At 41.8% G+C, this 17,400-nt stretch overlaps 1 protein-coding gene across 2 annotated transcripts in view; it reads left to right on the top strand.

The window, feature by feature from the left end:
- Positions 1 to 17,400, top strand: part of MYO5B (myosin VB) — a 353,047-nt gene that overhangs the window by 121,777 nt on the left and 213,870 nt on the right. For both annotated transcript variants that reach the window (XM_045022478.1, XM_045022477.1), the window contains exons 3-4: positions 2,537 to 2,708; positions 5,079 to 5,223. In XM_045022478.1, coding sequence (XP_044878413.1) covers positions 2,537 to 2,708; positions 5,079 to 5,223 — 317 coding nt within the window. The remainder of the gene's footprint in view (positions 1 to 2,536; positions 2,709 to 5,078; positions 5,224 to 17,400) is intronic.

The raw sequence follows: 17,400 nt of genomic DNA, 5'->3' as shown, positions 1-17,400 counted from the left end.
CACCAGCCTGGCCAAAAGCTGAGTGTTTTCTCATCTGTGTTGAAGCTTTGTTTCTGCTGGCAGTTGGAATAGTAACTCTGAATGTTCAACACAGCTTCATTTCTGCAGTACGTTTCATACAAAAAGAGTTGTAGTGTGTAAAGCTTAAGTGGCATCAGTACAGAACTGAAAGAACAATAGCAAGCTGTCACAGAGGAAGAAGCTGTGGAGGATCAATTAGGGAAGTGAGGAGCGCTAGGAGGAAGATGTTTGAGGAGAAGGGTTTTGCACCAGCAATGGCAAGATGGTTGGGAGGGACGGAGGAAGCAGTGTTAATCGATGGGAAAGGAAGAGGGGCAACGTCTGACGTGGGATGGCACCGTTCCTTTGAGTTTGAGACAGGCCTTTGGAGCTGTGCTCCAGTTCTGCTCCAGCTCCAGGCAAAAACCTGCAGCTCCACTCTCCAGCTCCGGGCTCCACTCCAAAGCCCTGGTTTGAGAGGACAATTTTTAATTGGAACCTAAAATGAGTGATGAAGTTGGGTTTGGGGTTTTGTGTCTGTTTTTGGGTGTTTTTGGTTTCTTCGTTCTACTGTCCTATTTGTCTGTTTTGTCCTCCTCTTTGGTCCTGTCTCCCATTTAGATTGTGATCCTTGACAGCAAGGACTGTCATCTTTGTTACATGTCTGGACGATGCTTAGCACATTGAGGGCCCTCATCTTTGATGGTAATTTTGAATGTGGGAATAATGGCCATGTGTTAAATCTGATGGTGGTATCTGCACATACGGAGATCTGGGCAGGGAGGAATTAGGGAGTCCACAGAGGAGGCTCTCTGCCGCCATCAAGGTGAGAGAGGGGTGAAAGGAAGGGTAAAGGCTTCAGCGGAGGAGGAGTCAAGGCAGTGGCAACATGAAGGCTTCAGTTTGTCACATCACTTCAAGAGAATCTCTGCTAAATATTCCATGCTATTGGCTGAGGAACTGAAGGCCTGAAACATGGCAGTGCCAGCATGTCTTTTGAGGAGTGAAAAATGAACACCTCCTCCATAAGCATCCTTTAGCTGCCAAAATATTAATTGGAGCTGTTTGTTAGATTGTCCAAGAGGCAAATGAGCAGAACATACTTGACACAGTTAGCAATGAATGGCCGTGGTATGCTTTCCCCCCACCTAGTATTCATGCGTATATCACCCACAGATCACCTGCCTACGTCCCCTCTGCTCTAGGCACTATCTGTTGTGCCATTGCTGATCTATTCACTCTTTCCAGTACCTGCCTCTCTAACTAAACCAAACAGCTTGTTGGATAAAATGAATGGCATGGGAATTCTCATCTGCCTGTTTCTGCTTTCACAAGCAGGGTTTCATTATTCCTGGAGGAACTTACCATCAGAGTGTTCAGGGGGCAGGAACATAACTCATCCAAAGTGTAAACAAATGTTAAATGTGTCCAGCAAATACCAAACTGGAAACTTCCCAAAACATCTCCTGTCTCTAAGTGTCTGACAGTGGAAGTGCCCATGGGGGAGTTGACAAAGGTATTTACAGATAAAGGGGAAAAAGTCATGTTGATTCTAATCAGTGGCTCTGCTGTTCAGTTGGAGAAGAGCCAAAACTCTTTAGCATATGGTGAGCCGTATGTTTTAATGCCATCACCATGTTCCTCACGTAAGTCTACAGTGCTGCTGGGTTTGCCCCTTTGCGTCCTTTCCCCATTGTCAGAAGAGATTGAAGAGCATAATGTGTTTGAAGTGACTTTAATTTAAAAAAAAGGTCAGCCAATAACTTTGTCAAAGGGAAGGACTCTGGATTCTGTGACTCTGGCTGACCTTAGAGGAGGATAAATAAGGATGCACGTGTCGGATTCGTTGATGCTTTTACTGTTTTTGGTATATGGTACTGTGTGTTACTAACACTTTGAGGTAGCTTGTGCCATCTCCTTCCTTGGTCACCCCTAAAAACTTCCTGGGTTTGCTTTAGACAATGAGATTAGATAAATTTATTCAGTAAGGCTGAAATTCACCCCTCAGCAGTGAATTTTGTCCTTTGTGCAATGTCCAAAGGATTTGCCCTTATTCAGTACTGGGAAATCCCTAGGGAATACAGGAAATACGAAAGCAATATTCAAATATCAGAGAGGTAGCCGTGTTAGTCTGGTTCTGTAAAAGCAGCAAAGAATCCTGTGGCACCTTATAGCCTAACAGACATTTTGCAGCATGAGCTTTCGTGGGTGAATGCCCACTTCATCGGATGCAACATTGTTTAGTTATCCAAAAATAACTGAAAATATTTTTTAAAGGGGTGACTGCTGTGGATGCATAGAACTCCTGTTCACTTCAGTAGTGCACATTCTCTCTGGGCTTGGATTCTATCTATCAATGGGGCTTGGATTCTGGTTGGGGCCTCTAGGTGCTAATGTAATACAAATAATCTTTTGATGGCAGAATTATCCCTACATGAGTTAAAAAAAAAACAAAAAAACAAAAAAAAAAGAAAGAAAGAAGCTAGACAGTTTTTATTTTTTAACCGTTTTTTGTGTGCAATTTGTATTACTTCAGCTCTACGAATATCCAGTTGATCTCAAAACCAACCAACTGCCCTTCTTGCGTAATCCTGATATTTTGGTGGGCGAAAATGACCTGACAGCTCTAAGTTATCTCCATGAGCCTGCTGTCCTACATAATTTAAAAGTCAGATTCTTGGAATCGAATCACATCTATACCTACTGTGGTGAGTATTAAAATATATCTGCATCAGGGTTTGGGGATTTTTTTGCACTGTTTAATGTTAATTTCTTATATGCTAATACTGATCTTTTTATAACAATTTAATATTTACGTAGCTCCTCTGATCTGAGGATTTTACCATATACAGTAAAAACTGTGTTAGCCAGCACTTTACCAGCTCGAAAGCTCTAGGAACCAGCATTTCTGATATCCATTAAAAGTCCAGTTGATGCAGGGCCGGCAGGCTCCCTACCTGGCTCTGTATGACTCCCTGGAAGCGGCAACATGTCCCTACTGCTCCTAGGCAGAGGAACTGCTACAGGGGCTCTGTGCATTACCCCCACCTTGAGACCTGGCTCCGCAGCTCCCATTGGCTGTGAACTGCAGCCAATGGGAGCTGCGGGGGCGGTGCCTGTGGGTCAAGGCATTGCACAGAGCCCGCCTGGCCCTGCCTCCACCTAGGAGCAGCAGAGACATGTCACCGCTTCTGGGGAGCTGCCCAAGGTGAATGCTGCCTTGATCCAGCACCCCAAAACCCCTCCTGTGCCCCAACCTCCTGTTTCAAGCGCCTTCCCATACCCAAACTCCCTCCCTCTTAGTTAACAGGAATTTTTGACTTACTGGCACCCCCTTATCCATTCCACCAACATGCCAGATAACAAAGCTTTTATTGCATTCATTAATTAAGCCACACAACGCCTCTGTGGAGCTGATAATGTAATACCTGTCTTAACAATTAGAGTGACTGAGGTGCAGAGCGGTCAGTAGCAGAAGTAGGAGTAGAACCCAGGTGTCCTGTTGCAGCCTACAAAAGGTGTTAGGTTAAGAAATGAATAGAAATTAGACTTTGCCCTAAGTATAGAGGAGTGAGAAATTGAGCTTGTTAGTATGAGCAAAAGTTAGAGAGAGAAGTTGGAGACAGTAAGATGGGAAAATTGAAGTTAGCAAAGACGTAACCCTGGGTTACGTTTTGGTTATAACTGGTTTCAGCAGGGTTTTTTATGAGTGTTTTTTTGAGAATTTGGAATATGTTATTAAAATGCTATCTATATCGATAGCAGGAGAAGGACATTGATTCTGATGTTAATTTAAATAATGTGTGTTCTAAAGAGCCAATAAAGAGATGGAGGAAATGTGAATATGGTAATGGGTATGTTTAATGTTAATTAGTATTATAATGGATTATAAAAAGAGTAGCCTTGCTAAATTGCAAGAGATCTCCAATTAACACCAAAAGGGTACCGTTAGGTTACAGGATTATAAACTATACTTCATTCTGTTGTCAGTGGGCTGATCACCCACTGATACTCACTTTCAAAGAGAGAAGAGCATATAACTGTAGTACCTGTGTAAATGATAATTGTATGCCTGTTTTTCTCTTGAAGTTCGGTTCTATCATTCAAAGTGCCATCCAGGGTCTTCTATTTAATTAAATTGTCTGTCTGTAATGGACCTCGAGGCTTGAACTTGAAAACCAAGTTTGGTTTATTGCATTCTTAGCTTTAACAACTTAACATCAATTAGGAACATTTAAAATTCAAGGTTAAGCTGTCCTTCTGTCTTTACCTGTAGCCACCAGACCACACTCCTTCTATAGCAGGTTAAAATAACATTAGTGTCTGATTTAAGCCCACAAACCCAGAAGATATTTAGAGGAAGGTTTCTGATGCTATCCTCCTCTCAGGCTGTTGTCAATAGCTAGTGCAGCACACATACTCTCTGAACCATGCAGACAACCCTCCCAAATCCATGCGGATCCCATGGATTGATTGATATCTTCCCCCACGCTCCCAATATGGATAAGATGACAGGATGGGGCGGGGTGCCGTGTTTTTGGATGACTGGTGGTTCCTAAGCCCAATGGTGTGACTTTATGATGAAGTGAGCAGTCTGGATTTTCTACAGGAAGGCAAAGAGCAAGTTTTTAAAGATTTTTAATTCAGATCTTTCATGTTCCTTCAACATGATTTGTGCATTTAATTTCTGATAATCTTACGGTTTTGCATTTTCATTTGAAGTCCAGAAACCATAATATTTTGAATCCAATGGATGTTCAATTATGTGAATATGGCTTTTCCAGGGCAGCATCTTTCAACTTTTCTGGGGGAGGGGGGGAATGCCAAAAGGGCCTACTTCATATGATGGACTTATATTCATGTCATATATTTTATGCTCCTCTTCCATAGCTTAATGTGAGTTGTTCTTTCCACCAGTGATTTAGCCATTTCTACAAGATTCAAAGAAAAGCTGATGTAAGAACCAGGACCCTTTTTTCTATGCATTTTTTTGAATCTCCTTATATTTACAAAAAGGTTTTAAACTACTGTGACTTTGTTTTAATTCTAATGTCTGCATGTTGGTCTGTTTTATTTAGGTATTGTGCTTGTTGCCATTAACCCATATGAACAACTGCCAATCTATGAACAAGATGTCATCTATGCATACAGTGGCCAAAACATGGGGGACATGGATCCTCACATCTTTGCAGTGGCAGAAGAAGCCTACAAGCAAATGGCTAGGTGGGTGATATGTTGGTTAAGAGGCTTACACTCAGAACCATGGCTGTTCTTCCTTCATGGTGGTGAAGATTATATAATTTCAGTGAAAATTAGTGTAATTTTATGGAGGACAAGGCAAAATTTTGCATCTCAGCTAGGAAGAAAACCCTATGCAATATCTGGGCCTTTTATCTTCATAAATCCAACAAAAAAGGAAAACTTACCTTGAGGGTCTTATGCTTCCCTAGAGTGGGGTGTACCACACTTTTTCTGCTCCCAAACTCACCCCAGCAGTCTTTCAGCAGTCCTCTGATCTGTGAGGATTCCAACTCTTTAGAAGTTTAGAATATCCTGGTTCCTGTGGCAGCATCCTATTTGGTTGTCTGCCTGACGCCAGTACACATTATGGTACAACAACTTTCACAGGTCCCTAGTGGTCGTGGCAGCTTCAATAAACAAGCATTTCAGAATACCTTTTAAATCGACTTTGCTGAGTCTGTAAATGACCTCAATATGTGCAGAGTGGAGTTGTATGTCAGACTGCAGCTCCATCCCATGTAGACAAATGGGTAGTGATGAGACACTGTAGGGCAACCCACTAGTTCACAAAGTCATTGGGAACCCATACGTTTTTTACAGCTGTGGTTAACCCTAGAATCTCAGGTCATGTTGCCACTATGTAAGCACGGCTCAAGTGAGTAGGGTGACCAGACATCCTGATAATAGGGGCTTTGTTTTACATACGCAACTATACCTCCAGGAAATGTGGTCTACATTAAATTACTACAAGATGGGTGCACAACTGGTTGAAAAAAACCCATATTCAGCGTGATTATCAATGATTTGCTATCAAACTGGGGGGAGGGGTAACTAGTGGGGTCCTGCAGGGGTCAGTCCTGGTACTTAGATAATGGAGTGGAGACTGTGCCTATAAAAATTGCAGGTGACACCAAGGTGGAAAGGGTTAGGATTAGAATTCAAAATGATCTTGAGAAATTGGAGAATTGTTCTGAAAACAACAAAATGAAATTCAATAAAGACAAGTGGAAAATACTACACTTAAGAAGGAAAAATTGAATGTACAGTTACAAAATGGGAAATAACATAATAAATGTGACGCTATTGCTAAAAAGGCTAAATGTTCTGGAGTTTTATTAATAGGAGTGTTGTATGTAAGACACAGGAGGTAATTGTCCCACTAGTAAGGCAATAGCTGGAGTACTGTGTCCAATTCTGGGTGTCAGACTTTAGGAAAGATGTGAATAAATTGGAGAGAGTCCAGAGGAGAGCAACAAAAATGATAAAAGATTTAGCAATCCTGACCTATGAGGAAAGATTGTAAAAAAAACAAACTGGGAATCTTTAGACTTGAGAAAAGAAGCCTGAGGCGGGACTTGATAAGTTTTCAAGCACGTGAAGGGCTGTTATCAAGTGTTTTTCATGTCTACTGGCTGTAAAACAAGAAGTAATGGGCTTAATCTGCAGCAAGAGAGATTTAGGTTAGATATTTAGAAAATCTTTCTAACAACTGTATAAGGGTAGTTAAGTTCTGGAACAGGCTTCTAAGGGAGGCTGTGGAATCTCCATCACTGAAGGTTTTTAAGAACAGGTTGGACAAACACCTGGCAGGGTTTTTCTAGGTTTATTTGGTCCTGCATTGGTGCGGGGGTTGGACTCGATGACTTTTCAAGGTCTCTTCCAGCTCAGCATTTCTGTGTTTCGAGTATTCTATAGTTTTCAGCCTTTGATTCCTAGTGGAGCACTAATGCAAAATACTCTGTTAAACTTAAATTATTAAAGGTCTGACATAAATGCATACAAACAAGAAAATGAGTTAAAACATGGAGCCCAACCTTTATAGGTGCTGAGTGCCCTTGGGTGCTATTGAAGCTGAAGTGTTGAGGGTAGCACTCAGGATGCTGCATGATCAGACCCAGGACTGATGATGCTTATTGTTTCTCGGTGTTGCTGAGACCAGTGAAAGATGACTTTTCCCTGTGGAATTTCCTGAGTATACTCATTATCTCATTAGTGTTTTCTGTGTTTGATACTCTTTTATTAGTTTTATTTCTTTAAATAAAAGAAGGAAATAATGTGTCACTTTATCCATGTATAATTGTTCTCTTGAGTCCCTCAGTGGCAGTGTGAAAGAAAGTATTTATTGACATAATGCAGTGTAGAAAAGAGTTTTTTAAATACCTCCTCTTGATATAATAGCAACTTCCCTAAGGAGCCCTACGGACCCTTTGCATGGATTACTGATAAAATACACTAAATTTTCCCCCTTGGGGTACTGACTATTGTTTCAGTATGATTTAATTTACATTTTGTCAACAAATTATTGACCTCAAGATACGAAAGCTGGCAGCTTTGATCTTGACATTGGGAGTTGATGAATTTAAGACAATAGCATGCCATGTAATCCGTATGGCACTTTTCATTTTTGCAGCAAGTATGTATTGAGGTGACCACATAAAACTGTCTTATGACAGTGAGAAGTATTTGATATTTAGAATTAACGACATGACATTCCTTCACATGGGGAGGAATCTGTGCTAATGGAAGATACTACAAAAGAAAATGAATTTTTCTCTTTATGCACAGCATGGGTGGCAGCAATGTGAGCTTCCTTGTACCACCCTGCCAATGTGTTTCAAACTTGCTTTGAGTGCGCCATTCCCAGAGGTGAGAAATGGTTCAGTCTCCACATCCAAAGAATTCTGGCTGCCTCTGCTGTGGCTTTTAAAACAGGTAATGTGCTGGTTGTGGCATTTAGAACAGAAATGAGATCTTTCAGCACCATTTCTAAGTGCTACCAAATAATTTCCATTGTACAGTTTATATTTGTTGCTAGCTGACTGGGTGGGACTAGAGGTGGAATGTTTCCATATCCCATTGCCATTCTTTTAGTGAGTGAGTTCACCGGTGATTGATCTTGTATTAACCTGATGCCATTTTAAGACTTCCCAGAAAGCATCTGATATTGCACGTGTTTTGTCAGCTGGTTGTAATTCTGAAAGATTTAAACCAGATCTGGTCATGTTTTTTTCTCACTAGCTGAGGCAGTCAAGTGTTTATCCTGAGCAGCTTTATAGGAAAGTTATGGGACCAAAATGTGAAAAATAAAATATTATGTCAAACCTAAAGATGCTCTATTTATGACACTGGTGAGCTCTGTTGTACGAAGCTACTGCAGTTAACAGCAGCTCCTATTTGTGGTCATGATGGAATAAGGAGCTTCTGTGCTCCCCATGGCCTAACCTGAGTGACCTTGTTGCTACCGTTATATAGTAGTGGCTTTTTTGGACTTTTTATTTGGTATTCTGGAAGATAAAAGTGTTGCTGGTGTCAGTGTGCAAAGAAACTGTTGTTTCCCTGTCAAGGCTGGATGCCTATTATGAATTCAGCACAATAACAGTCTGTAAATGAGAAGATACTGAAAGTACAGAGGGGAAAAGACATCCCAGACTTATTTGCTACTTCACTGCCTTTACCATTCTGCTGGCTTCAGTGGGAATCTGTATGTTAAGCCATAATGTTGCAGTGACCAAGGAGAGAAAGAGGTGTACTGTACTTAGCTTAAAACAGTAGGAAAGCCTTGTTTGGTTTTTTAACTGTGGACCTCCAGAGCTAAAAGTATGAGCTGCTACGGCTGGAGCTAAAAGGAGCCACGACTCTGTAGCAACATCTGTCCTCTGTGGGTCACCACAATGAGGGGGCTGTAACATGCACACTCACCCACAGGTTACATATACTCTCAGCTGTTTGTGCTGCAAAAGCAATTCCCAACCTTTCTGTGTGTGCTCAGAGCCAACCTTCCTGTGCACTGTGGTCTACAAGAGTGTTTTTGGTGCTTGTTAATACGCAGGTGCCCCAGGCCTCAGTCCGTTCCTATTTAAAGCACAGGCACCATTTCTCCAAGTGTTCTGAATAGTGCCAAGCGCATCACTGACTCTCCACGGAGATGAGAAGTTTAATGCTTCTGAAGTGCAGTGGACATGATGAGCCCTATAGAAATGCTAAGCAGCAGCTGTAGCATGCTGACCTGATCTTGTGAATGCCAGGAGCTCTTCTGGCAAGGTTCACGGATGTGCTTAATGGCAATTATTCAAAATCTGGATAGTCCCTTGTGGCAGTGGCACCTCCACCTTTCCAGACTACTGTACCCCTTTCAGGATTTGTCTTGTGTACCCCCAAGTTTCACCTCACTTATAAACTTCTTGCTTACAAAATCAGACACAAAAAGATGCACACAAAAAAGTGTCACAGCAGACTATTGCTGAAAAATTGCTGACTCTCATTTTTACTATATAATAATAAAATAAATCAACTGGAATATTAATATTGTACTTACATTTCAGTATAGAGAGCAGTATAAACAAGTCGTATGAAATTGACAGCAGGTGGTTGTAGTGTTTTTGTTTTATTTATTATTTTTTTAAGCCAGATCTGACCTTCTGGTCCTTGGCAGAGGAGGAAGAGTAGTCTTCTCTGCTGTGGACTTCTGGAAACTTCCAGGGTTTGGAGTTTTCAGGGGTGGCACTCTGTGGTTGGTCTTGGCTCTAGACAGAAGAGAGAAGGTTGGAGGAAATGGAGATAAGCCCTCAGAGTCTGGCACACATTTGGTACTATAGAGCGCCTCAGTTCAGCAGAGCACTTAAATATATGCTGAACGGTAAGCCTGCATTTAAGCCTACTGAGTGGACCAAGACTGGACTGACACATGTACTTAAAATGAAGCATGTGTTTGGACCCCAGTTCTGCAAAGCATGTAGTGTAAACAAGCTGAATCAAGCCCAGATAGTCAAGTATTCATTGCCGTGTATAAGTAAATAGCCACTGTTGCTTGAGACTGACCAAAGATTGTTCCAGTTAGCTAGAAGCACCACACGTGATATTAGAACTGAGCGCAAAGTTTAATGATTCTTTTTTTAAATGACCAGCTGTTAGGCTAAAACACTGCAGTGTTTTGGGAAGCCTAAAGAGCACTGAATGACAACAATGCGAGTGCTCATTTTGTGCATCTTTGCTGTTGCAATGCCCAGGTCCTAATGATTTGTATGAAAAATATTGACACTATTAGCTCATGTCCTGCAGAACTATTTGGGAAAGGTTTTAAAACTTTTGGGAAATAAAAACAAACAGATTTACGTCTATATTTCTACTCATGAAACAAATCCAGGCTGACTGGTTGCTTCAGCCACAAACTGCTGAGCCAGTCATAACAGTGGAGTGAGGACTGCTCTAGTGAACATCCTGCACTCATGCTGAACACTGGATTATACAGGCATTACAGCTTCAGTGCAAGCATCCATGTAAGTGAATATAAGCATCCTTGCATACCGATGCAGAGTACTGGGAATTGTGGCCCTTTACCACAGCCTGGAAACCTTGTTATGTTTTCCAGAGAAAAATGTTTTGTCGAAGTTGTAATGTTTTTTGCAGAAATGTGCGTGTTTCAATGAAAATCTTGTTGAAAAAGGTTCCCCAGATCCAGGATGGACTTTCTGGATGGGAGGAAAATGGAGTGATTCTGGAATAGCCAATAGCTTGGTGGCTAGGGCATTTGCCTGGGATGTGAGAGACCCAGGTTCAAGTCCTTGCTCTGTCTGATTTGGGACTTGAACCTGGGTCTCTCACATCCCAAGCAAATCCCGTGACCACTCGGGTATTGGCTGTTCTTATTCTTTCCCCTTTCTGCATTGGAACAAAACCAAATTTCAAAACCGTGACATTTTTCACAAAAAGGAATTGCTGTTTTCCAGCCAACCCTAGTTAGCATCATTCTGGAGAACTGTGCTTCAACATAGTTTACTCGACAGCTGCAAACAGCTTTCCTGGCCATTATAGGCTGGGTCTGTGGGTTTACCCGAGAGCGCATTTTTAAAATGTGTGAAATTTTGCCCAGGTTCTCCACATAATCCACCCTGAGGCAGAGTTTTATTTTTATGCTGTCATGCCTACAGTGATGCTCTGCTGTTCTGCTTTTGTTCATGTGTGTTGGGATGCTAGGCTTGGTTTTGTTTTGTTTATTTTTTAAAAAGAAAGATTCTAAACTTGAAACGCTACAGTGTAAAAATGGCAGCATGCATTTCACTGTTTTGTATCTGAATCACTTCAAATTGTGTCAGTGAAGAAATAAAAGGTGATTATTCCAGTTTTTGCTCAGTTCTGCAAACACCGCAAGGGGGATAGTTTTTTTTTTTCTGGCTGGGTAGTGCTTGGATCACCTATTCTCAAGAGCAAAGTTTCAACAGTTGGAACCTGGCTAGCAATACTGTTGGTTGATGTTACATTGAAAATAGAATCCAGCTCAGTCCCCCATAGCTGTGTTGTTCTGTAGTGCAAACAATAGTGTAAAAAGTAGTAAAAACTTAGTTTGGTTAGTTTAAGTGAGCAGAGGGTGAAAGCTCAGCTAGGGTGACCAGACAGCAAATGTGAAAAATCAGGACAGAGGGTAGGGGGCAATAGGAGCCTATATAAGAAAATCAGGACTGTCCCTATAAAATCAGGACATCTGGTCACTCTAGGCTCAGCATCTTTGAAAATTAGGCCCCTATTTAAGTTATTTCATTTTGGGCACCAACAACTGAGACAGCTGAGATCATTAGTCACTTCTGAAAAAATTGTCTCTTTATTCTACAGCATGTTTCAGCTGAGAAACTCAGTGGTTTCAAGATGTTATTTCTCAGTATACCTCTAATATGGCAGTGTACCAGCCAATGATTGACTACACTAGGTGTGATAGACAGAGAAGCCAGGAGGCCTGACTCTAACCACTAGAAACCTGCCTTCCTGTGTTAAGTATATAGGCTTTGACTGGTGCCCCTATAATTTTGTGCTGCCTAAACCATGTAAGCTTTGAAATTTTCTCTTTGCAAAGGGACGTCAGAATAACAACCTTCAAAAAACTCAAAACGATACCCGCTATTTGGAACTACTTATGTTCTTTATCTTGGGCTGACATTATAGTAATTGCAGACTTAGAAACAAAAGAGAGGGACTCTAAAATTGCACCACAGCACCATTTAAAGTGTGTTTTTGGAGGCGAGAGGTTATTTGATTGAAGCGTGCCTGGGAGTAAGTGCACTGTGGGTCTTTTAAAATGTAACTAATTATATTTTAATCAAAAAGCTTTCGGAGGTGCTTGATGTTCTGAAAAGTTTGAACCTTGGAAGTTTCTTTTTTCCTCCCTCTAGCAGCATAAGGACCATGATGAAGTTATATAACAAGTGTACTCGTTATGGTTGCATGTTTGATGGGATAGGGACTCTAATGTGTTGGGGCCTGCAGCAGTCAGACAAACCACTCGGGCATTTGCCATGCCAATGTGGAGCCCTCCTCAAGTCTAGTGGGACTTTCATGAGTGCAGAGGTCTACCCATGCGGATCAGCTTGCAGGATGCCAGCCTGAACATCTATTATCTGGTCTATTTATTAATAAGCTGCTATTCTTTTGACATCATGGATATAAAACTCTTAACTTGTCAAAAGTCTGCAATGGATGGAGATTCAAATTAAGACGAAACGATTACAACACTTACACTATGTCTACGCTACGAGCTTGGGTGTGATTCCCTGCTCATGTACACGTACTCGTGCGTGATGGCTAGCATGAGCATAAATAGTGGGATAGCCACCATAGCACAAGTAGCGACACCAGTGGCATGGCATAGCTGTTCCAAGTTCATCCTGGCAAGGTTCAGCTGCTTGTGCCACTGTGGTTGAGCTAGTGCGAGTACGTGTATGTGACCTGGGAATCACACCCCAAGCTCGGAGTGTAGATGTAGCCTCGGACAGAGTCACTAACCTGAGGTGATCAAACCTGCACAACATCTAAAAGGGGAAGCGCTGTGCCATAGATAGGACCGGCTCCTTTGAGAGAGAGTGGTCCAAAGCCCACCTGTGACTAATTAGTCACCACCTTGTCAGGCCTAATGAGGGATATCTGGCCTTTATAAAGGTCATTGGGGAAGCTCCCTGGAGAGGTAATGAGAAAAAGCCACTATAGGCTAGAAGGACTCTGGCAGGAGCCCAGGATGGGCTTGGGAAGAAGGAATTAGAGAGAGAGAAAGAAAAGAATCCCACAAAGGTTCCCCAGGAAAGGGCAAAAACGGGGGTGAAAGTCTGGGAATCCTAGATAACACTGCGCCTAGCCCAGGTAGGGTGAACGAGTTTGTGTATTGTGAGGGCATGACGTAAAGCTGTATGAAGCCCAGGTGGGCTAGAGGATGTTCTGTATCTAATTGCTCTGAGGGAGAAGATAAAAAGGCAAAGTCTGGAAGAGAGAGGCCTGGATCACACCTGGGCTGGGAAGGAGCAGACTAGCAGCCAGGAGGAGTGCTTGAGAGCCAGTGACTGTGACACTGTCTCTCTAACACATTGGATTTTTATAAATTGAGATGGTTGACATTTTTCAAAAATTCAAAATCTCTATGGAAACTTTCAATATTTTTTTCCAAGAAAGGATACATAATTTTTTTTTGACCAGCTCTAGTAAGTACATTAGAAAGTAAAGGACATGTGCATGGATTTCCAAAATACTTTTTAATAGGGTTTCTCACTGGAGGGTAAGAGAAACAAAAATAGTGGTGGGTGGGTATGGCAGGGCATGGAGAGTTTAAGGCAATTTTGATTCTAGGTTAAAACTGGTGGAGTGATAGGAAACAGTTGTAGTGATCAGATGGCCGTTGGAGTGCAAAGGTGTGAACAGTGGATAAATATTGGGACCAGTGTTATGAATTTATATCGTTGCAGGGGCTACCATATGGAGCTGTGTTATAGTCTTACGACTTGGTGTGTGAGCAAGTTTTTAATCTTGGGAGAAATGTACTGTTTGTTTTTCTCTATTGTAGTTTCTGTGGGGGAGCTGTGGCAAGCAGCAAGGAAGTATACTTTTTGCCTTAAACTTTCTAACTAAAGTCAATTCTTGATGCTTCCTGGAAAACAGGCATTGATTTCGGGCAAAGATCCTTGAAAGAGGGTATTTCTTGAGTGTTGCTTGTAACCACTTCTGTTTGAGGACTGGTGTGCAAATAGAACAAGAATATAATCTGCTGTCATTGATTTGTTCTCCAATCAGATGCTGATGGTTAAAGTCCTGACATCTGCTCCTTCAAGCAGTGAGACTAATCTATATTAACCATATTGAGAAGGAAATGGAGAGTGAGTTGGAGAAGTTTGCTGTAAACACTAGTTATTTTGCTTAGTAAAAGCTATGCTGGATGATGGAACTTTTGAAGGATTTAAATGTATTAAGGCAATTAACCTGCAGGGCAGAAGATTAAATTCAACCTGAATAAAGCACATAGGCAAAAACAGTACAAACTGATCTCGTGCTGATGGACTCTAAACTTTGAGGATCCTCTGAGAGCAAACACTTAAGAGTCTTTTATAGAGAGACCAATAAAGAAGCCTGCTAAGCATGCAGCAGTTTTTTAAAGGCAAATAGGGATGCTTGGGTTGTAGGAGAAAAGGATGGAATACAATACAGAATGTATAATGACCTATCAAATAGCGCTAAACCTTCATGCTGAAGACAGGCTCCCATCTTCTTTGGATTGCCTCACTTTAGGAGATACAATGGCGATTGAGAAGTCTAGTGAAGGTCATTGAAGGTAGCTTAATAGATTCCAGGACATTGAGAGACTGCAAAAGGTGGCATTAGGGTAAGAAGAATTGGAGGCAATTCGATATTTTACCTTATTTGTACCAGTATTTCATAATACACAACCATTGCACAAAGTCTAGGCATGTGGACAGAATTTACAACATCTATTAATGTACAAGAAGAGGTAACATAGACCTACCTTCTGCCTACACCCCTCATACTACTACAGCTAATACTAGTAATAGAACACAACATCAGCAAGCATCTTCCACAGCAGAGGGGAAGAGGTCCATTTGCATCTGCCCCATTCACTGGCAAATTCATGGATGAGCAGCAAGTACCCTGAAGGCCACCAAATTGGGCTCTGTTGGAACAGTAAGCAGAGTGAAGGAAGTTCTGAAGTCTAGGGCCTTCCCTGGAGAATGCCCTGCCTTTACAAACTGAGTGATGCAATGGTCCGTTGTCGAGAGCATGCACAGGAAGGGGAGTGGTCTTGTAAGTAGCCAGGAGTCAGGACAAAATAGAAGGCACCTAAATCTTGCCACCTTCAGGCCAGGTTACAAAACTCATCACTGCGGGAATGGCTTCCCCAGATGTTGGAGCAGAAGAGTCCAACAGTGTTCACATGGAAAACCATTTAACATCTAGAACAAGAGAAGGGCAGAGGATTTGAATCCTTTGGAGAAAATTCAGACATGTAACGGTCCCATAATATAACGGCGATGGATTCTTTAGAAATGTTTTCGGATGCAGTGTGAGAATAAGGGAATACTCAATTGGTAAAAAGTGTGCTAATTTAAGACACATACACAGCACATAGTTAACTCGTGGGGTTTGTTGCTAATGGAACGCATGGAGTCTGATGCTGTGGCTGGTTGTATATGAGGCGTGGGTGATTTTATGGTCATTACTAATAATTGTTGTTCTGCTGTCCTAAGATATTGCCATAACCGTTTAACACTTCAGGACATAAAATAATTGTCTGCAGGTGAAGAAGATTCTCTAATCCCATCTTCTACCTCCACCCTCTTCTAATATGAAGCATTGCTAACTTGGCTAGATGAATTAGGGCTTGGTCTCTTTGCCTTTCGCTGAAGCATCAGACATGTGCCCTTGATGGAAACACGATACAAGGTTAGATAACCCAGCAATCTAATTCAGTGTGACACATCCTTTGTTCCCTAAGCATCAAAGTCACTGGGCAAACCAAAACTGCTTTGTATACGCTGCATACCCACAAGAAAAGTGTTTGAATTGCATTTTTTCCCCTTGGGAGAATAAATATATGTAGAAAATTCCAGTGTTTCAGCTGTTAATTCACATGTTACAGGGAAAGTTTGCTGTTTCCTATCTGGTTCAGGAAATGTGAAAAGAGGTGGAATTTCTTAAATTAAGAAAGCTACTCGCATTATACTCTCAAGCTTGTTCAATTGATGCATGCAGAGAGCTCCCATTAATGTTAATAGGACTTGTATGAACTGTACATAGGGGAGATACTCTATTTCTTAGGGCTCTATCCCAACACGTTGCTGATAAAGACATTCAGTGGTTTGGCTGTCACTCCTCCCCACCTCTTGAGTCCCTGTATTGGCTCTTGCCATATAGAAATATAGGGCTGCAACTCCGATCCCCTGCCATGAGGCAGGACCAAATAAACGTAGAACACCCCTGAAAGGTGTTTGTCTAACCTGTTCTTAAAAAATCTCCCATGATGGGGATTCTACAACCTCCCTTGGAAGCCTATTCCCGAGCTTTTAACTACCCTTATAGTTAGAAAGTTTTTCTCACATATAAACTAAATCTCTTTGCTACAGATTAAGCCCATTACATCCTGTCCTACCTTCAGTGAACATGGAGAATAATTGATCACTGTCCTCTTTTTATAACAGCCTTTAACGTATTTGAAGATTGTCATCAATCTTGATCACCTTCTATATCACACTCAGTCTTCTGGGGTGAAATCCTGGCCCTATGGAAGTCAATGGCAAAATTTCCATTGACTTCAACGGGCCACGATTTCACCCCGCATTCTTACATGCCTTCTTGTACCCTATGCTCTGCTAGTTCAATTCACCTTAATTGGTTGTCTCCTCCCACAAACTGTTCTTCACCTTTTCTCATGTTGTATGGGACATCCTCCTTGATTGTATATTGTAGCAGAGAGGCAGCCCTGCTCTAGTATATCGAACTTGCTTTGATCCGCCAGAGTACTCCCCTGGAGCACTGCTTTACCGTGTTATATCTGAATTTGTGTTATATCGGGGTAGAGGTGTATCTTGAAACCTCATACAAAGTAACAAGTTCTGACCATGCAGCTGATAAGCAAATGGAGTGACCATTCTGCACTCAAAAATAGCTCTCACAGCAGTGAATGCTCTGGGATATTTTGGAGGTAAGATTTTGGCTGGGATACCAGGGTGATCCCCATGCTGTTGCATGACCTTGTTAGTTTACATGCGGAGAGTCATCAAGATGAGCAAAAGTGACTCTGGCAGGCAGCAGTGGTTACAAACCCAAGTCATCTTGGGTATGAGTGTTACCAGTTGAGAGTCCTTGATACTACAATGTTGAGTGAACATAGGAGTGTCC

Source organism: Mauremys mutica, chromosome 6 (assembly GCF_020497125.1).
Source record: "Mauremys mutica isolate MM-2020 ecotype Southern chromosome 6, ASM2049712v1, whole genome shotgun sequence".
Lineage (NCBI taxonomy): Eukaryota > Metazoa > Chordata > Testudines > Geoemydidae > Mauremys > Mauremys mutica.
The sequence above is the reverse complement of the archived record's forward strand: the minus strand, read 5'-3'. Positions and strand labels throughout refer to the sequence as shown.